The 22,113-nt window shown below is 44.6% G+C and overlaps 1 protein-coding gene and 1 pseudogene across 18 annotated transcripts in view; one reads left to right on the top strand and one right to left on the bottom strand.

Annotated features, from left to right (window-relative positions):
* Positions 1–2,131: 2,131 nt before the first annotated feature.
* LOC102919650 (high mobility group protein B3 pseudogene) lies at positions 2,132–3,526 on the top strand (annotated as a pseudogene).
* A 5,219-nt stretch (positions 3,527–8,745) lies between these two features.
* LOC102923154 (protein FAM156A/FAM156B) overlaps positions 8,746–22,113 on the bottom strand; it is a 53,383-nt gene continuing 40,015 nt past the window's right edge. For 10 of the 18 annotated variants that reach the window (XM_076562155.1, XM_076562154.1, XM_076562156.1 and 7 more), the window contains 2 exons: positions 18,066–18,202; positions 8,746–11,810 (listed from right to left, as the gene is read on the bottom strand). In XM_076562155.1, coding sequence (XP_076418270.1) covers positions 10,992–11,690 — 699 coding nt within the window. In that variant the 5' untranslated portion in view covers positions 11,691–11,810; positions 18,066–18,202 and the 3' untranslated portion in view covers positions 8,746–10,991. Of the gene's footprint in view, positions 11,811–18,065; positions 18,203–21,208; positions 21,413–21,436; positions 22,089–22,113 lie in introns of those variants that run through there. The other 8 variants (XM_076562165.1, XM_076562161.1, XM_076562164.1 and 5 more) reach the window with 5 other exon arrangements.

Here is a 22,113-nt window from a genome sequence, read left to right as displayed (position 1 = left end):
GGTGCATAGTCAGTATTAGTACCATCAAAACATAAGCATTGAGCTGCACAAAAGGCAATGCATTGACAAGTCTGGATTGTATGTCATGACTGGATCACCCTGTGAAGTGACATCCTCTCCTGTGACATTAACATAGTCATCATACTTTACTGACAATCCAACCAGATTGTTTTGAGAGTGGACGATGAACAGGTTGTCCCTCCTGAACACAAAATGGGGTTTTGTTCATGGTATCTAAGCAAACTTGCCCCTAAAATTTTGTTGGTTAGGAGAAAAAAGGGTCCAAATAAGAAGTCTAATTTCGAAGGAAGCTGCATTAGGATAAAATGTATCCAGATTTTTTTTTTCACAAGTACAGTTCCTTCTATGAGATGGAATTCAAGTCAGGGGCTTTAAAAATATCAGAATTAACATTATTTCTTTCATCTGAACAGTGATATTTTCCCAAGGACCTCTCCTGTCATTTTATCGAAATGTCTCTAACCCACCCTTGTACCACCTAATTGGACAACAAGTTTTATCACATAAGAAAGTACAGTTTCACAGCAGTGGAGATCACAATAGCTGAATCCACAATGGAAGCAGACGGTTGGCAACTCCCTTGTATAGTGCTTACATGACCAATAACTACATCATGAGGAGCATGGTCATAGGGGCGACATCTTGTCTGCTCCTTGGATCAGGCATTCAGCCTCTTGTGTAAATTTTTTTAATTGTCCCCAAGTAGGTGGTGATGCTTGCAATGTGTGAGACATATATTCCTCTTTAGGGATGGTGTGTGTATCCATTGGAATGACATAATCAAAATTGTGTTGCTTCATGATGATGTTTTAATCTCTGTGCCGGCAATCAAATGTCCCTTTTGTCTTCTGTGAAAATACAAGCACATTCTTGACCCCTCACCTTGGCAAGGGCAGGCTTCCAAGCATCATCAACTTCCTCTTCGTATCAAATTGTGTGGGAGCAGCAGGTGTCGTTGGCTCAGCCCAATACTGCTGTTCTTCTGAACTCGAGTGCTCATCCAAAATCATAATGTATACAATATAGAGTAAGAGATATTAAATCTTTGGAGGAGGTAAGATATCCCCCTATATGTTTTGCAGAAAACATTTTGATGATATGAGGTTTGTGCTTAATTCTGTCTTGGCCCTGGAGGGTCTATCTAAGGGATATCTGTTACATGTTTAATGTGCCAATCAGCTAAGATCAGACCAAGTGCACACCAGGGTATGCAGGTGCATGATCAGTCTTAATAGTACTATCTCAGCTAAAATAGAGTATTTAGTAAAGGTGTAACAGCATGAAAGGCCCTTCCTCCAGGTAGCACTGTAGCTCAGGTGACACCCGAATAAGTGTCAACCACATACATGAGCAAAGAACAAACGACCAAAGAATTGAATATGAGTAAAAAACATCTGACAGGGTTCAATGGGCCCCATCTAGGAAAGAGAGAATATTTGAAATGGCACAAGAGGGTCAGGAATGGATGCTATGTAGTGTGTGGGATATAGACAAAGAAAAGCATTTTTGCAAGAAAGACACCTGAGCATGTGGAACTGCATGCCAGCATTGAAGATCTTTGATAGCTGCAAAGGATAGCAACTTAGCTACTTGACCATTCTCCTTTCCAAGGGGACCCAGCATGAGATCTGGTATGAGTAATATATATATGTAGGATGGATTCACTGTCTTTCCAAGTGTTGAACCTGAAAACATATCAAAGAGACAGGATTCTTTTCATTTTTGTATAACGGCAGCCGTTTGTAAAAGTGTTCACGAAACTGTAGCATATTAAGAACCAGTCACAAGATGAAATGAGGTGGAAACATCCTTTAGCAATATCTGGACAGCATATAAATCATTTTGTTGTGTTGAAGAAAAGGAAAAAGTTGTTTGTAAACTCTTCATGATTGGTCCAGCATGGAGTGCCTGTCCTAGACCGATACCACCAGTAAAGTAGGTAGAAGGTTCCTCATTGAGTACAGGGAGAACAGCTTTGGGAACTATAAAAATGGTAGATTTTAAACAGGAGAGTACCTTGCTTTTAGGATACTGACAAATAAGACTTCCTAGAAAGTCAGATCAAATAATCTGCTAACAAATTAAGATTTCAACAGAGAGGCGGCTCTCGTGAAGGCAGCTAGCGCGAGGCTGGGGATTGCTGAGCCGCGCGTCGTGCCCTGCGCTGCCCAGACTAGCGAACAATACAGACAATGTCCGGCAAAGAGAAATCGAAGTTTGATGAAATGGCAAAGGCGGATAAAGTACGCTATGATCGGGAAATGAAAGATTATGGACCAGCTAAAGGAGGCAAGAAGAAGAAGGACCCCAATGCCCCCAAAAGACCACCGTCTGGATTTTTCTTATTCTGCTCTGAATTCCGCCCCAAGATCAAATCTACAAACCCTGGCATCTCCATTGGAGATGTGGCAAAAAAGCTTGGTGAGATGTGGAATAACCTAAGTGACAGTGAAAAGCAGCCTTACATTACCAAGGCTGCAAAACTGAAGGAGAAGTATGAGAAGGATGTTGCTGACTATAAGTCTAAAGGGAAATTCGATGGCGCCAAGGGTCCTGCTCAAGTTGCCCGGAAAAAGGTGGAAGAGGAAGAGGAGGAGGAGGACGAGGAAGAAGAGGAAGAGGAGGAGGAGGAAGATGAATAAAAACTCTTGTCTCCTTGTGAATACCTTAGAGTAGGAGAGCGCCGTGATTGACACATCTCTTATTTGAGTTGTGTCTGTTGCCCTTGTTAGGTTTAATTACAAGATTTGATCACGATCATATTGTAGTTTCTCAAAGTGTCAGTGGTTTACATGAAGTGGCCATGGGTGTCCGGAGCGCCCTGAAACTGTATCAAAGTTGTACATAGCTCCAAACATTTTTAAAATGAAAAGGCACTCTCGTGTTCTCCTCACTCTGTGCACTTTGCTGTTGATGTGACAAGGCATTTGAAGATGTTTCTGGCATTTTGTTTTCAACTCGTAAGGTAGTGTTAACTATATGGTTGGTTATTGGCTAGAAACCCTGAGTTGTCAGGTGTACATATCTATAGTTTGTAAAGAGAACAAAACAACCCAAACAGATTCCTGATGCTCCTTGTTTGGTGTGAAGGCTGTGAGGGGAAGATGCCTTTTGGAGGGGGCCGTAGCTCAGGGCGTGCACTGTGAGGCTGGACCTGTTGATACTGCGGTGGGGCATCCATTTAGCTTCAGGTTGTCTTGTTTTTGTATATAGTGACATAGCATTCTGCTGACATTCTTAGTTGTGGAAAAGGGGGGAGGGGTCAGCTGGCATGAGAAGTGTTTGGATTTTTTTCTTTAGTTAAGTGCTGTAGATTTTAAACTCTTTTTAAACAAACTGTAGAACTCATCATCTTGTCAGCAAAGCAAGGAACTACTGCATCAATGAAAGTTCAAGAACCCTCTGTACCTAAATGCAATTTGCAACATTCTGTTATTTTTTGTATGTTTAGAATGCTGAAATGTTTTTGAAGTTAAATAAACAGTATTACATTTTAAAAAAAAAAAAAGATTTCAACAGAGAGCTCAAAAAGGTCTTCATTGTTGACAATTTCATTTTTAAATACTTGAAAATTAAATATGCTTTATTTTTAACAATGGACAAAAAGAGCAGTGTTATTGCATAGATTTTTAAATGAACATGTTAAACAGTTTTGTAACAAAAACACATTGATTTGGTTCTGTTTTCAATGTGCCTAGGTTGTACAGCTTTTTGTCTGAGAAGTGCAAACAGATGAACCAGAAAAGCACAGTTACAGACTTTTACTTTTTTGATTGTTTTGTTTTTATTTTTCCAGACAGGGTTTCTCTGTGTAACAGACATAGCTGTCCTGAAAGTCCCTTTGTAGACCAGGCTGGCCTTGAACTCAAAGAGCTCTGCCTACCTCTATCTCCCCAGTACTGTGTATGAAGGCCTGCACCACCAGAGTCTGGCTGACTTTTATATTTTTATAGGATTAGCAGTACATACAAAGAAAATATGTGAAAACCCCTATTTTAGAAAAAAAGGTTCAGGCCTCTGTTTAATGAGAGAAAAAGAAGATACGATAAAATACTTTTTATAATTAAGTAACATCTATATCAAGAAGAAAATTAGTCATAAAAGGTTGGTCTATTACACTTCACTAAGCTACTGACTAAGGAGCATAAAGTAATCTATCATCATCCTCATGTAAGGCCTACAGCAAAAAAGAGTTGCTGAAAAATCTACACTGCATTGCCATAGACAGATCCAAAACAAGGCTTTGGTAAAACTGGTATCTTAGCCTGTGAGCTCCAGGAGAGCATTTCAAAAACAAAGTAAACAGAAACAAAGAGCTGTGTCTGTGTGGAAATGACAGCCTCCGGTCTAGTGCTGGGAAAAATAATATATGCTGCTGAATTCTGCAAATTAATTGTTTTTAATTGAGCAGACTGTTTTTAGGCCTAAAATCTCCTAAGGAAAATTATTAAACCAAGAAAGACTTTAAGTAGTATGTTTTAAACCGTTGCTTTTTTAAAAAATGAAAAACCCATAATTGTCTCTGTTTTAATGGAATAAAACATGAAAAAAGGAGGCAGGTTTTTGTTAGAGGAGAAAAATACTAGGTTGTCAGAAAACTGCCTGATGCAATATGAGCTGTTGGTGATTTTTGAAAGCTGCTTTGGACAATAGCACTTTGAACACGAATAGTCATTGCCAATCCTCAAAATCAAAGAAACAAAAACCACTCTCATGAGCAATCTTTCAGACTGAGCCAGGCAACCTAGCTTTCACATGAACCAACTAGCTTGGACATGGGGTTGAACATGACAGTCAACCTACCATTTATTCATTTTTGTCTTTTTTATACAAGAGGATCTGCTATCGTACATTTCTATCTGAACTTTTATGTGGTTGAACATACTCCTCTTCACACAAGAATATTCAGATCGGTGAAACAGCTTTATTCCAGGATAATCATAAGATTTGTAGCCATTGCAGACACCAGGTTGCTCAAGCAGTGGTCTATGGACACACAATGTGAAATATAACTCTAAGCAACCCCATTGACTGGCATCCTACCTGCCTCTACGAGCAGATGTGCTGAAGAATATCAAACGGAGACTGAAATGAAATTGTCATGAAATGCTGCCCTTCATTGAATTTGCAGATTCTAATTAACTATTTCTGTTACAGGCAGACCCTAATTTCACTAGTCATCAATGCTAGATCAAGTACAGTTTTGTTGAGAAATAAAGTCCTCTATTGCCTGAGGTCCTCTAAAGTTGTGCCTCAGGGACAGCAATCAAAACATCATCTATATCATGGGCAATATATGCCTGAGGGAATTTTTTTTTCCACAGGGGCCAAAGGAGAACCCACATGAGACTAACATATATTTGGGCTGTTCAACATGCCTTGACATAGCACTTCTTATTGATACCTTTTGGCAAGGGAACTATATGGATATTGCTATGGCAAAGGCAAGACTTTCACAGTCTTGTTAGTTGAAGGGATGGTGGAAAAAACCATCTTTCAGATCTACACTTATCAATTGGAAAACTTTCAGAATCATAGTAGGAAAAAGCAAGTTCAGGTTGAAGGCTTCCATGTGTTGTTATGCTGCTTCAATTTCATGTAAATCTTGCAACATTCTTTATTATCATTGTCAAAGGCTAATGTTTTAAATAACACCTCTCTGAGATTAGATTGAGAAAGTCTTTTTCAGATTGCTATCTAACCTACTTCTGAAGTCTAAAAGTCATTTGCCCCTTGTCTGGTTTTTGAAGTTTTCAGTGGCATTTTCAGGAGTTGAAACCTTTGCACAGTCTCTGATACAGCAAAGTCTCATTTAACTTCTTGCCTGAGCATCATAACGCATTTCCCTCTCAAGCCCTATCCGTTGTCTTCAGCCCATAAGCTGTTCAATGGTGATCACCACAGGAGGATTAGCATTTGACTCTGTGCTGACTGATCAACAGCCTCTTCATGCCATCAAGTGCTGAATTGAAGGAATTCAACAAAGGAAGTCCTGGCCAGCCTGTTCCAATCAGGATGTATGTACTGGTTTAAATAAGAATGTCAACACACACACACACACACACACACACACACACACACACACACACACACACGCACTATATTTGAATGCTTAGTCATAAGGAAGTGGTATTCTTAGAAGGATTAGGAGATGTTTTCTTATTGGAGTAGTTGTAGTTTTCTGGGAAGAAGCATGTCACTGGGTGAGGGCTTTGAGGTTTCAAATGCTGAAGCCAGGCCCTATGGTTCTCTCTCTTCCTGCTGCCTGTGGATCCAGATGTAGAACTTTCAGCTACTTTTCCAGCACCATGTCTGTCCCCCTGCTCCCCAGCATGATGTCAATGGACTAAACTTCTGAAAGGGTAAGCAAGCCCCAATTCCATGCTTGCTATTGTAAGAGTTGCCATGGTCCTGGTCTCTCTCCACAGCAATAGAGCAGTGACTAAGAGAGAAGAAGGAAGTAGGGAGTGGGGTATTGCTGTGGCAGGTCTGACCATGTTTCTTGTTGGTGAAATGTGGACTTTGGGACTTTGGATCAGGAAAGCAGTTGACCACTTTAATCAGGAATTAATGGACTAGAGTTGTGGAAGACAGTGATCCTGAGAGCATTGGAGATTTGGAAGGTCCACATCCAAACATTTCCAAGGAGAAGAATATTAGTGAATTGCCTACTGGCAGTTCTTGTGATATTTTGAGTATGAAAGGGGATGCTTTATGTTCTTGACCAAAACATCTTCTTGAAGCTAACATGAAGACTTTAGGATTAAAAGCATTATAAGGGGAGATCTCAAGAAAACTTACTATTGACTGTGTTGTGTAGTAACTAATGGTCACCTATGTTACAGGTCTATAATATTAAGAAGCAAGTTGGATGCCGGGCGTGGTGGCGCACGCCTTTAATCCCAGCACTCGGGAGGCAGAGGCAGGCGGATCTTTGTGAGTTCGAGGCCAGCCTGGGCTACCAAGTGAGCTCCAGGAAAGGCGCAAAGCTACACAGAGAAACCCCGTCTCGAAAAAAAAAAAAAAAAAAAGAAGCAAGTTGGACAAGGAGAAATACAAAATGTATAGTTGGAGGGAAAAAGCAGCACCAAGACCTGTAAACGAGTTAAGTCCAGTGCTCAAGGAGATTAAAAAGTTTAAAGAAAAGCCTGATGCTACATGGAATAAAGGTAGTAGAAGCCTCAGGACAAGACCCCACCACACTAAGCCTAGTCTACATAGCGAGTCCCAGGACAGCCTGAGCTACATAAGAGAGAGCCTTTCTCAAAAACATAACAAAGAAGACCCTCACATTGAAAAAACACAATGTACTAGTATGGAAAGAAGAGAGTTAACTGGAGGAGGTATTTAGGTTATGAGGGCTCTGTCACAGTGAATGGATCAATGGGACCATAAAAGGCTGGGTGTGATACAAAATGGGATGAGTGGATAAAGTCTTGCCATGCAAGTATGATGAGCACAGTTAAGATCCAGCATCCACATAAAAACCAGGCGGCTGTGGTAGACCTCTTGTAATCCCTGTACTCTGGACGCAGAGACAGGAAACCCCTGAGAGCAGGCCTGGCCAGCTCTGTTTTCAGTGAGAGAACAGGACTAGGTAAAAATGTTATTAAGAAAGACATCCAGGGCCAACCACTGGCCAAGCACTGGGACCACACACACCAAGAGAAGAGAAGAAAAACAAAACTAAAGAAGTTTGTGAGTGCATTTGCCTCAGGGCTCAGGTGAGGAAGCAATTCTTCTCCACTTGCCTTTCTGCATTCTGCTATTTGAGGACCTGTCAATAAGTTCCTCAGTATGTGTGAGAAGAGAGCTACTTGATGTTGGTCTTCCTGGATTCCAGAACTGTGAGACGTTGCCAGGGGTCAGGAGGGATGGATAGGGACACCTTTGGTTTCTGCAATATACAGAGGAGTTTGTACTCCATATCACAGAAAGGAATCTGCATGCTTCTGCTTAAAAGCTTAATATGTATAAGTTAATAAGCTAACAGCTTGATATGTATACATGATTAATCGTTTGTTTGTTCTGAGTTAACCCTACCACCACCACGCCCTGACGCCCCTGGAGGAGTACAAGGTTGATACCAGCTGTAACTAACTACACTCAGCATTTCAAAACATGCCTGAAACCAGACATCCAGAGAAGGAGGCCAGAGTGAGAAGGATGGTAGCTGGAGAAGCCTCAGAAATGTGGCTAATCAGAGGGTCCCCAGAGAGGCAAGACAGAGCTCCAGAAGAATTGCCATGTCTTGTCAGTCCCCCTGCCCTCCATAATGAGATGAGTTATGAGGCAGTGTGCGATCTATGTTGCTGTTTTGGGGAAGTTGATCTGCCGCCTTCTCAGCTCTCCTAAGAAGAGCAGAACTTCCAAGACTCAATTCCTGTCTCTGCTGCTTGGCTTTTGTAGTGACAGACTGCATGAAAACCGGTCTAGTTACAAAGAAACTTTCTGCTCTTATTATTTATCCAGCCCAGTCCGTTTTGTTACAGCAGTACAAAATGGACTAAGACCGATATCAGATCTTTCTCCATGACAAAATGATCACCAAGTAAGGGCAAGCAATCCCTCCACAGTTCCCTCTCCTTTCTTCACCAGGGCAGCCAGCACAGCAAAGAATAGGGAAGGGGTAAACTGAGCAAACAAAACCACTGGCAGTCAGTTCAGTGACTGTTAGTAGCTCAAGGAGCCTGATGTGACCACAGACAGACATAGCGACCTGCAGGGTACAGTGTTCAGTGTGGGAGCCACACAAAGGCTGTGTCTCTGGATACCGTTTACCACCTCCACAAATGTTCCGTGAAACTCGAGCACTTAGTACTTATGCCTGCCCAAGGTAAAGTGGTGAGGATTCAATAGTGCATCTTCCTGAGATTTGGCCCTTTGAGGCATGAGGTGGCCAGAGGTCTCTGCACTTCACTCAAGCCATGACAGAGGAGAAACTGGGTAAGAGAGCCAGCTGGAATGCAGACTGCACAGGAGGTATGCCAGCTCTGTCTCTTGCTCTCTGTGTGATGCCCAGATCCCTAACAAGACACCATCACTGCAGTCGAAGACAGACACTTGTTAAAATGATGGGGCTAAGAGAGAGGCTGAAAAGAGGGAGGGAGTATAGAAGAATACACAGGATACTGTCTGACACCTACTAACCAAACTGACAGTGTACACTGCCGTGTTCTAAACACACCCTGAATCACCATTCTGAATTCAGGCCTATGAACTTCAACAGAGTTTATATTAACTCTCGTTTATATGAACTCTCCCAAGGAGTTGGGAGACAATTCTGCCATGCTCAGCTTAACTCTTGACCCTGGATGAGATAGCAGCAAGCTTGGAAGTTGAGAAACTCGCCTGTTCTCAGGCTGCTTCTGTTGCCAGGAGACATGGAGATTTTTGGAGGAAGGCAGCTCTGGCTTCTCTCCTGACAGGGCAGCCTGATACAAACATGGTTTGGTTTCAGCTCCCAGGACGCGGTCTCTAGCCGGGTATACTTCACAGGATACCTTACGGGGCAGTGTAGATTTAAATCTTTAGGCCGCTTGAAATGAAAAGTATGTGTCTAAATACCGACACAACTTTGAAATAATTCAGTAGTGCTCTGGTTCTCATGAAGCTGGCACACACGCTGGTCATGTTCACTAGCCTGACATACAAGTCTATGAGGAATGGCCACTGGCTCCCTCTGCCCGCACATCAATGTCAACCCACGGAGCTCCAGTCATTCCCCATTGATTGCTCGGGACTCTCCTGTGGGCAGGAGGATACTCTTCCAACCTCACAGCCTGACTGTTTTGGAGGACAGTCCCACGGATTCAGTGCTCCAAGAGTGGCTGGACTGTGTTCTCAGTAGCTTCTCTGTGGCCATGACAAAACACCACAACCAAGGCAACTTACAAATGAAACATTTAATTTGAGGCTCACATTTGCAGAGGGTGAGAGTCCCTGCCCAACATGGCAGGGAGCATGGCAGCAGGCAGGTAGCATGGCGTTGAGTCTGTCGCTGAGAGCTTACCTCTGATGCACAGGAAGCAGGCAGAGAGGAGATGACTGGGAATGGACTGGGCTATGGAAACCTCAAGACTCACTCCCTGTGACACACCTCCTCCAACAAGGCCACATGCCCTAATCCTTCCAAACATTTCCAACTGGGGACCAAGAGTTTGAATACATGAGCCAATGGGGGACATTCCCTTTTAAACCACCATGCCCTCCCACTCCACCCCATCCAATCCCACTCCACCCTGCTTCCCAAATCTCCACGGGGCTGAGCTCTTCCTGTTAGAGTCTAGCCTACCGGTCAGGGATTTTCCAGCTCTGACAAGAAACAAAATACCACCACCCTGCATTCTAAGGTCACTCTTCTTTCATAAGTATGTTTATTATTTGGCATTGACAATGAGGCACTCCATCAGAAATTCCCGTGTGGGAGGATATTACTCTACTGTTAAGGAGCAGCTACACGTGATTAATCTAGCATAGTTGAATATCTTGTTTATACAGAAGGTAAAATGGTGAACCACCATGGTCGGACTCCATCTTTCTCCTCACACTCTACAGTTGCAGATTCTTGAACCTGGATCAAAGGGCACAAAAGCACGTGGACATCCACAAGGCCACAGACACTCTCACTGTACTAATAAGGAAGTAGGTAGAAAGACAGAGATCCAGGCAGGAAAGTGTCAACATGCATCACAGGAGCATAGGAGATAAGCTGAGGACCAGGGGTGTGTAGTCTCCTTTACACTAGAACGCTTCACAGTACTCCACAAATAACAGGCAGGAAAGCGGAGGTCCTCCTGGGAATGGGTCACATCTCATGCCTGGAAGATGTTGGTGAAACCGCACAGGCCTGGGGAGTCCCGCAAGGGACAGCTGAGTATTTTGTCCCACAAAGGAGCCTACACGCAGAAGCTGACAACGAAGCACTGTGTGGATCATTGGGGTCTCTGTGTCTCCTGAAGATGAGCACCTCAGTTTTCTTCCAACCACTGCTTGAACAGCTTCTGGAACCTCTTCTTGCTTTCCCGCTGGCACTTCTCTTCTGGCTGCCACAGCCTCTGCTGCTGCTGCTGCTGCTGCTGCTGCTGAGGCTGCTGAGGCTGCTGAGGCTGCTGAGGCTGCTGGGGCTGCTGCTGCTGCGCCCCCTCTGGCAGGAGGCTGCTTCTCTCAGCTCCCAGGCTGAGCGTAAGGCCACCAAGTCCCTGCACTAGTGTATCCCAGGAGGAAGGACTGGAGGCCCCATCCATTTCCCCAATAACATTTTGCCCACGGGCCTGGCAATACCGACATTCACATCGGAACCAACTCTGAGCTCTGTTGCCCGAGCGGAAGATCCTGCTGTCCTTTTCCACTGGGTAAGGTGCCCTGTGATCTCGGCGCCTGCGTCTCAAGTGTCGCAGGAATGCTTTCGTCTTCTGAGGGAAACCCAGGAGTCCACAGCGCTGCTCCAGGCAGTTATTCTGCTCCATGCACTGCCTCTGGAGCAGCCCCTCTGCCAAAGGTGTAGGGGCGCTGGAGCCAGGGTTGGTGCTCAGGCCACTGAGGTCCAACCTCAGCTGTTCTAAGGAGATGATGTGAGAGGATGCAGAGCCTTCCTGGGAGGTCTCCACAATGGTCACTTGAGAAGACCCAGAAATCAATGCTGAGTCCCATTTCTGGAGGGGATCCATGGGGGCTAGTCTGAGCTGGAGGCCACAGCAGGCCTGGTCTACTCAGGAAGTGGAAGGTGGTGGGTTCTATGATAACTAGAAGGTAGGGAGGACGAATGTGTGCAGCCAGAAGTAGCCAGACTGTAATGAAAGGTGACAAGGGGTGGGGGAGAGAAATCCCATGGTTATTCATGTTATTTCACCTTTCTGTGATGCATCTTCCTAGATGGAAACTGGACCTCTGTCCAAATTTCTAGACTAATGCCAGAGTTTGGGAATGGATAACAGAGACAAGGCCAGAATGGCATCACACACCTGAGGCAGGAGGATCACAAATAGAGATTATCCAGAGTAATACTTACTCAGTTGTCTGTCTGAAATAAAGAAAAAGGAATGTGCTGGAGAGACGGCTCAGAGATTAAGAGACGGCCCAGGCTCCTGCGTGCTCACAGTGCACACAAAGTCACACACAGAGAGAAAACTCCACGAAAGAGACAAAGGAGTAAGGCCTACACATGAAAAGCTACCAAATAAACAATACAAAACTAAATTTAAAAACAATGTGTACATAACAGCTACAACACAATGTAGGCACATAGAAAACTAACAAAATATACCCAGAGTCTAGTATACAGACACTATAAAATGCTAATGAAAGAAGGCCTCCTTAAACATAGACAATGTATGCCTGGGTTGGAAGATTTGCCATGGGAAGTTGATTTTCTTCAAGTTGAATTAATCCAAAGCCAATCAAAACCCCAGAAGGAATTTTTTTTTTTTTGCTGTTGTTCATAAACAAGCTGAGCCTACATTCCACCTAGAATTACCAAGTTTTCAAAAACAGGAATGATTTGCATAAATCACATCAGTTACTTTGAAGCCTTACTCTAAGGGTGGTGTCTTGGTTTGGTTTGGCATGGCTGTGATGGAAACACCATGACCAAAAGCACCTTGGGGTGGAAATGGCTTAAGTCAGTTTACATTTCTGTATCACAGTCCATCAGTGAGGGAAGTCAGGGCAAGAACTCAAGGCAGGAACCTGCAAGCAGGAACAGATGCAGAGGCCATGGGAGAATGCTGCTCACTGGCTTGCTCCTCAAGGAATGCTCAGCCTGTTTTCTTATACACCCCTGGGGCCCTGTTCAGGGAGAGCACCACTCACAATGTGCTGGGCCATCCCACATCAATCACTAATTAAGAAAACCACCAGAGGCTTGCTCACTGGTCAACCTCTTGGGAGCTTTTTCTCAGTTGACTTACTTCTTCCCAAATGACTCTAGCTTGTGTCAAGTTGACACAAAACCAGCCAGCAATCAGCAAGACTATTGTCATGGAAAGGAATAGACACTTAGATGCACAGAAGAAAACAATCAACAAATGCACCCTTACAAGTGAGTCTGGACATGAAAGCACAAAGGGAATCAGAGAATGTTGAATCTGTTCGACAAACAGAAACCCCTGCATACCCACACGCGGAAATATAAACCTCAGCCTCATCATTTATACACCCAGTAAATCAAAGAGTTTCAGAAGTAAGCATCAATTACACAATAATATGCTTTTCAGAAGACACTGAACAAAAATGCCTTCAGGACCACAGAAGAGGTATCACCATGTCTTGAACGAAAACCATGATGCACAAATCCACATACAAACAGACATGCACACAAATAATTTAAAATAAAATATTTAAAATCTGGACTTCAAAGGAAAAATGCCAGTCTTACTATATGCTAACTAATACCTCCAAATGGCAGATATTTCATGGGTACCTCATCTTTTTCTTTCAGAATACCTGGACTGGAGGAGTCTCAAACAACTGCCCCTCTGTATCTCGGCCTGCCTGCCTCGCTCTCCCTCTTTAAATGCTAAATTGAATTGTAAGAATGGTACCTCAGGCCCTGTCATTTTAGCAAATTTGGAAATCAAGAAGTCAGTAGTTTCTTTAACACGCACAGAATACTTAGAATGTCTCATAACTGAAGGAAACTCAGAACAATATTAGAAGGATATCAAGCCATATGAGTTGACTTTTTACACATACAAACTAAAACAAATGTCCTAGGAAGGGAGACTCTTAGGATTTCGTCATTGAAAGCCCTGGCTCGTGTAGTTCTATCCCGAGGGCCATCACCACCCCACACAGATACTTAGGTGTGAAGCATGTAGAGGAGGATCCTCAGATTAAGAATTATCCATCGAGAATCAATTGCCAATTGAGATTCACAGATCTGATCAGTTTTCACAAGTCACAGAGACACTCCCAGGATATTTCTTCCTTTAGAAAGCCAGTTCTCACAGGAAGAAAGTAAGTCTCACAAATACCTTTTAATCAAGAAATTGCCTAGACTTCAGAAACATCAAATCACAACAAGGTAGCATTTTAATCATATTTTGTTCTCCCCCTCGCTCCCTATTTCTGTGAACTATTTCCAGTCAAATAACACCACCACAAAATGATCATGAAGTTACTCATGAACCTCTCTAGAGGTATTAAATACAAGGAAGCCCACAAATGTCCTGTTTAGGATGTGGAGAGCAACTAGAGGAAAAAATACGACTTCCCATTCTGCATCTTACTTCAACAAGTGTCTCTTACCTCAGCGAAATACAGACCTTATACCAAACTTCAGCTCAAATTAAGGCAACCTCCTGTTTCCTCCTCCTCCTGCTCCTCCTCCTCCTCCACCACCACTACCACAACCACCACCACCACCATCGCCATCATCATCATCATCATCATCATCACCACCACTACCATCATCATCTCACATAGCTTATAAAGAATTGGAAGACATGATGGCTGGACATGAACAGACCCAAAATGTTTATTGGTCAAAGTTTCTGTTTGGTAGTGTACTGTTTGACCATTGTGGTGGTCATTGTTATGTGTTGCGGTGGGTAGGCTGTGATGCCTGGTTAATCACACACTAGCCTAAGTATTTCTGTGAAGCTATTTCCAGACTGAGAAACTTTTGCTACTATTAGACTTTAAGTGACACATGTTATCTTTCATTGTGTGAATGGACTTCATCACCTCAGGCAAAGTCTGAAGCTCGTCCCAGGGTGTAGGTAATTCAGTCTCCTGACCCCAACACACACACTCTGTCTGATTTTAGAGCATTCCAGTCTGCCTGCTGAATTCAGGCTCAAAATTACAACATCAATTCTTTTTTATTTAAATTCCACATGTTTCGCTTATTTTACATACCGACTATAACATCAACTCCCAAATGAATACTATCCAACCAAACCACTTGACCTCCAGATTATGCACTTGCCAGAATTCACATCGCAGTGGAGCCAATGTCTTGAGATGAAGGAATCTAGCACTAGATAGAGATATGCATATCATAGATCTCTTATTCGTTTGGTTTCCCTGGAGAATCTTTACAGATAACAGTCACAACATACCGTACCTTCCTGCAGCCCAATTGAAAACATTTACTGAGCCATTGTTTTGCCAAGTGCCAAATGATGTGGACTACAAGAAATGGGACAAAGGGCAGGTTCCATACACGTAGTGCCTCCCCCAAAACACAAAATGTGTGTTAGGTGCTTTACCTCCTTCCTTCACTATGGTCTCCCCAGAAAAATCCAAAGTTGGTAGAATCATTGTCATTTCACAAATACAAAACTTCAAAAGTAAGGAGAGACACACCAGAGGCTGGGCCTGACCTGGGATCTGGTGCAAATGAAATCTGTTTAATATGAAGCTGATGGAGATGGGTTTGCATAGAACAGCTGGACCACATCACAGAAAGCTTCCAGTGACATGAAGGATCCAAACAAAATCTCACTCTCTCTCATCTGTCCCGTGGCATCCACCAAACCAAGAAACAGCACCAACTGACCTAAGGACAGGACTAAAACTGAATTAGAATTATGAATCCAACGTAAGATGGATGTGTGTGGTTAATAGATGAGGAACACACAGTACAAGAGCCAGCATTCTGATAAAGGACCATCCATAAAAGGCTTAGAAATGGCAGAGCAGGAAAAGCCCTTGACCTAACTGAGAAGTCTAGGGTAACTCCTGTGTTCCCTGCTGAGTGAGGACCATGAAGTGAGTGGGAAGTCCATCTCGCAAACATCCCACGGCAGCATGGGTGGAAGTAATGACAGGAAATGTGCCCTTTTCTGCTTTCTTTCCCCCTCACATTACCTATCTGCTAAGAGAACCCTCTGACTTGATTATTGTGATTCTACTCCTCCTCCAGTCTTCAATTTCTGAGATAGGGTGTTCCTCTGTAGTCTGTAGTATCCTCAAATTCAAGTCAATCCTCCTGCCTCATCCTTGTGAGTGTTTGGATTACACAAGTGAGCCCTCATTGCCAATGATACTGTGGTTCTTAATATCAAACTCATTTCACAGGTGAAGACAAAGTTATTTCCTCAGGATGATAGAAAGACACATGGCAGATCTGGGCTATTAGGAAATTTGTCAGGAATATAGCTCCTGTCCTGAACTACCATACCACATTGCCCTCTCAAAAATAGACACACAAGCATACACAATGCTTCCCATGGAAGAAAGTCTGCTTATGGCCATGAGTAAAGAGAACCCCTTCTCACTAAGGACTAATCAGAACAGTGATTCCCCACTTCACCAAACACAGGAGGAAGTAGGGGGTGTTGGGAGCAGGTCAAGTACAATCTGTGATCTACTGATGCCGTCAAGGACCACCAGTCTTTTCTGAAATCTACAGGTAGCATGAGCCTAGTTTAGAAAAGCACTTTCTATTCCTGTATCTTTCCTGAGAGCAGATACCGCCCAAGCCCCCAGCAGATATTGTGGTGATACTGTGTTTCCCAATATATTGTGCATCCTAATAAACTTATCTGGGGTCAGAGAACAGAACAGCCACTAGATATAGAGGCCAGAAAAATGGTGGCACACACACCTTTAATCCTAGCATTAAATCCAAATGTGGATCTCTGTGAGTTCAAAGCTACACTGGAAACAGCCAGGCATGTTGACACACGCTTTAATCCCAGGAAGTGATGGCAAGAAACAGAAAGGTATATAAGACGTGAAAACCAGGAACTAGAGCCTGGTTAAGCTTTTAGGCTTTTAGCAGCAGTTCAGCTGAGATTCATTCGAATGAGGACTCAGTGGCTTACAGTCTGAGGAAACTGGATCAGCTGAGGAATTGTTGAGGTGAGGAAGCTGTGGATTTTCTCCTTCTCTGATCTTCCAGGATTCACCCCAATACCTGGCCCTGGGTTTGTTTTATTAATAAGACCATTTAAGATTCATGCTACAAGATATAGTAGATAGATAATCTTTTCCACTCATGTTGGTCAACTGGGCATTACTTCCCCATTCCTTTGCCACGTGGAAGCCAGTGGATAGATGATGGTGGCAGTCTTCGATGAAAGCTTTGGCATGGGGGCCTCTAAGCAAGATTTTCCCCTCGAATCCACCCTTTAGGGTTCAGCTTAGACAGCACTTCTTCCAAAAGGTATTCTCTGGTTTCCTTCAAACCATCTGGACTGGGGACCTTCCTAAGGTTCCCACAGCACCATGTATTTTCCTACCCAAGTCTGTTCAGCTGTCAAGGGATGGTTATCTGTATGTCAAATCACTAGCCTGGGAGCCAAGTGAGCAGTCATTGAGTTTCTCTGGTCATCCTTCACTGAGCCTTGGCCCTAGTAGATCATAAGAAGTATGGAGAACTTGGAGGGTTTTTATAAACATATCAGTATTTCCGTCTTGCAGAATCTGTATTTTCCCACACTGGAATGGAAGAGAGTCCCAACACCGAGAGCCTGGGTAATGTTCCTAAGATCACATAACCACATGGAAAGGAATTCCACCCTGCGACTGCCTGGCTCCAGATGCCTGTGCCTTTGGTGGTGGATCAATACCTCTCTGGATCCTCAGCCTCCTCAGAAGCCTGAGTTAGAAAGTAATCTTGAGGTATAGAATTCAGATGGACAGGTCTGGAGGCTAGGCTGGGTGCCCAGATCAGGAAACTGATGTAGCAAATACTTACATTCCTGCATCAGACCATGCTGTGATTTCAATATCTGGTGGGCTGTCAAACAAACCTTGCCAGTCTATGCAGCCCAAACCAACCTGGCCAGGCTCCTTCTCTTCTTGACTTACACCGCAGTGTGGACCAGGAATAACAAGTAGCTAAACACACCAATGCTTCCTATGTGGAGGTGATGAATACTGCAAACAGAGGCGAATTCACTTTGAAAATTAAAATCTTATCTTTCACACCTTTCTGTCTGCAATAAAATATACTTAGAAAATGAATTTATTTCAGTTGAGAGGAAAAGAACTCATTTCATCATTTTGTTTAGACAACATGAGGACATTTGTGCCAAGAATGGCAATATGTCACATCTGTACAAGGCAATGGGTGCCAAAGAGTAGCCACCTACCACGTACAAGGGCAGCGGGGGAGGAGCCTGAATTCCAGCCAAGGAACACCACACAGAGAGGTGAGTTTGTCCAGGCCCTGGCTCTCTGGACTTCTCTATTTCCGGTGCCTACAACGATGTATCCAATCTCACCAGGCCTAGAAAAGAAGAGACACTCTTCTTAGCAGTGTCCCTAGAAAAGAACATCACAGTCACTAAACGCCGAGTAATGTCCATCTATGAGTGTGAAAGAAGATTCCAAGAGGACCATGAAACACAGTTGTTAGCTTTGGGAGCTCCTGCCATGTGGGATTAAAAGATACAGACTTGAGATGTGGAGCTTCACCGGAAGTTGAATGGAAGGGCCCAGGGAAGGGCAAAGAAGAGGGGCAGAGCAACAGGAAGAAGACAGTCATTTCTCAGCAGTGACAAGCCCTCCTGGTCACCACAGTCACGGATCTCTGGGTCTGCAGCATAGATTCTGCCACCCATGGCCTGTGTGACACCTACATGTCCCCTACAAGACAACACCAGACTGGCCAGAGTGCATTCACCTAACCTGTCTTCCCTGGGACGCAACAGTTCCATCAATAACCGCCCTGGAGCCCAATCCTAAGGCCCGAGGCAAAGTGCTGTGAAGCATACAATAAAGGGGGAAGTGGGGTCTGCACTGCTGCCAGACCCTGGGGAACAGAGTGGGGAGAGAAGACACAATACTTGTCATTTCCGGAATGAACAGGAATTCAAGCTTCCGATCTGCCACCGCCATTCAGAACACACGAGTTCCCACTCATAAACAAGTGGCAGGATACCACCTACCTAACAAAAAAGGGCTGTGTGGCTACTGCACTGATGTCACATACCTCTAGACTCTGGATACTGCAGGGGTAAAAGGCACAGGCCTTGTCTGGGGGAACAGGAAATAAGTCCTGACACTTCCTGCATTCACACATACATCCTGAAAAATAACATTGCTCAGAGGACTCCTAACTGCAGGGCAGGGACCTGATGTGAAAATGACAACAGAACATGTGATTGTGTCAGCTAAAGGGGAATGATACTCAGAGGAGGCTCTGCAGCCACATGATCAAGAAGGCCTCAGCCTGGCTGTGATGGGACTTTGTTGTACAGGCTCAGTTGCCCTTACCTGACATTGTGATTTCTTTTTGAGTAGATGATATATGCATAGACATAATGAAATATCCTGCGGACGTGACGCCCAGAATTCATTTATATTTCATATACACATTATACATACAACCTACAGGTGATCTTATAGTTTTATACTGATATAATTCATGCATTTTAATACTTCCCTGTGTGTGTGTGTCTGTGTGTGTGTGTGTGTGTGTGTGTGTGTGTGTATCTTACTGTTTGTCTGTGTGCATGCTCAGATTGAACACAGGATCCCACGCATATAAAGTACATATTCCACCTCTGAATCACGTCTCCACCCTGGCTTGCATTGTAACAAGCTGCCAGGAGGAGGTGAGATGTGGAATTTCTCTCTGTGGTTTCATCTGGTGCTAGGAAATTTTCAGGATTTGGAGCATTTCGGTTTGGCAGGCTCAGATTAGGGGTGTTCAAACAGTGCTGTTATCCTCCCTGCAGATGAGGTAGCTGGTGATCATAAAGGCTCAGCCACTCACTGATGGTCACCCAGCTAGTTTTTGATGGTGATCCCTTCTTTTCAGGCTGTCTTTACTAGCAGCCACAGTCATCTATTCTCTCACGACTGCCACCTACTGGCTTGAACTTGCATCCACCATCTTCTACTAAGCAAAGATCTCCCTCCCTTTCATTTCTCACCATCTGGTAAATGTTGGACACAGATTCTGTTTTAGCCCAGGACTATCACTTGACAAGGCAACTATTCCTTGCAATACACAATTAGATGCCCATGCCAGACCCGAACAAACATGGTGGGTTTCCTTCCCACCGTCATACTGCATAAAGAGCATGGGCTGCGGCCATGGTCTTAACTTAGCTATCTCATTCAATCCCATGTACAATTTTCACAGTGACTGGCAAGAATAAAGCCACTGTTTCCTCACAAAAGCTATTGACAAAACATTGTCTTAGATGCCAAGGTGGTCTAGGTGAAGACTTGGCCTCTTTGACAGAGAACTGTTGAAATTGTTCCCCTTAAAATACAGAAACTCTTCTTCTCTATTGCTTGTGAGGCTCAGCCACACAAGGATCCTCACTTGATCTTTTCAGACAAGGCTAACAAAACAGCACCCCCACAGAGGTCAAGCACACATCAATACACCGCCAACAGCATGAGTCAATCTAGAGAAACCATATTGAAAGGCCAAAGGAAACCTGTGATCAATCCTAACAACCAATTTCCCGTCCCACAGAGGCCTACTGCCCAGAATCAGCTGTCCTACAGCAAGCAGGACAACCAGGTAGGCCTTCCCTCTGAGTATCTTCTGCTGCAGCTTGCATCTAGAAAAACCGTCCAAGTCCTTGCTGCTGATACAGGAATCACCGAGCTTAATTTCTCTAAGTTCTATTTCTAAGTCACATCCTGACCCTTATCTTTGTGGGGAATCTCAAGAAGAATTTCTCTGACGTTTCTATCAAATGTCTCCATTGAAAACAGTAACTCTTCAGGGACTCTGTCTCACACTGTAGGGTGGCAGATGGGGTGGGCGGCTGGCAATGCCAAGGAGACAAGTCATCTGTGAGCTTGAACAGACTCGAGCCCAGTGACACCCGGATGCCTAGTGGTAACTACAGGAAATTTGGGTCCCTTCTCCCTGTAAAATCGCCATCCCCAGGTAGAGAAAGACAAATACATCACACTGAGATAGCCCAACCATGATTCTGACACTGAAGAGATGGCCGGCCTTTCTGAGAAAAACAAGGAGGCCTCTCAGAAAGCACCATTCAGGCTCGCCAAGGAGGGATCCTGGTCTAGACCCACATGCGCACCAGCACCCCCCTCCCCGCCCCCCCTCCCCGTTCTAGGAGCTTCTCTCTGGGTTTTGCTTTCCCTTGGCCCATCCTAGGGAGCCTCCCTTCTCCTCTCCCCCTCCCCACCCCCACGCCCCCAATTCCCTCTTTTGCCTGTTGCTCCCAGGTCTCCCCCCACCCCCATCTCCTCAGAACCCTCATGCTCTCTTTCTGAACCTCCCTCAAAGCCTTCACTCTCTCACTCTCATTCTCCCTCTGTCTCTCTGGCTTTCTCACGGGTATTTCGTCAGTGAATCAGGTCCTGCAGTCTGGACGCCAGAGTACCACTTCCTTTGCTCAACCCTGGAAACGCAGCTTGGCTCTCAGACACCAAGGGTTAAGACCACCAAGAGGAGCGGTCCTCCAGAGGCTAGAGAGGCCTGGGACTGCGGCCGGCCCGGCTGGTGGCTCCCAGGGGAGGACGACTTTACCCTTAGCTGCCTCTGCTGAGGCCCGAATCTCAGGGTGGTGGGCGGCAGCGATTTTCTCCCCAGGAGTGGTGGCATAGGGCGTCGCGGCCCACACTGTCCAGCTCAGGACCTGTGGTTTCTATGGAGACCGCTGTCCCGACAGGACAGCACGCAGCTGCAGCCCCCAGGACCCCCCTGCAGTGTGGGGAGAGGAGAGATCGCGGTAGCGGAGGTGACGTCACACGGGGGCTCCATGGATTCCAAGAGAGGCCTTGGGAGGCTGCCTGCCAGGGGATGTGCAGATCAGCTGGGGGCCACAGAGTGCAGGGGAAGATGAGTCTCTGCTCTTTGAGTTTCCTAGTCGTCTTTGTGTGAAGGCACGAGCTTAAGGGAAAATGAAAACCAATCAAGTGAAGGAGTTGTTCCAAGGCTGCCAGATGTGGGGATCAAGTGTCTGGGTGGATTTGCTGCTTGCTTTTCAGTTTTATGTGGGAGAAGTTGTCAGCTGTGGTGGCATATGGGGTGGCAGTGGAATCAGGGGAACTCTCAGCCCGCTGTGCAGGGAAATTTTATCTCTATGCCCAGATAGTTTAGAACAAGCTTCCCACCCAAGTGGGATATCCGTGACAAAAAAAAAGTATAGGAGTAGTAGGGCCTGTCATCCATGAGTATTGCAGATCATGACAGAGAATGCATAT

This window comes from Peromyscus maniculatus, chromosome X, assembly GCF_049852395.1.
Source record: "Peromyscus maniculatus bairdii isolate BWxNUB_F1_BW_parent chromosome X, HU_Pman_BW_mat_3.1, whole genome shotgun sequence".
NCBI lineage: Eukaryota > Metazoa > Chordata > Mammalia > Rodentia > Cricetidae > Peromyscus > Peromyscus maniculatus.
The sequence above is the reverse complement of the archived record's forward strand: the minus strand, read 5'-3'. Positions and strand labels throughout refer to the sequence as shown.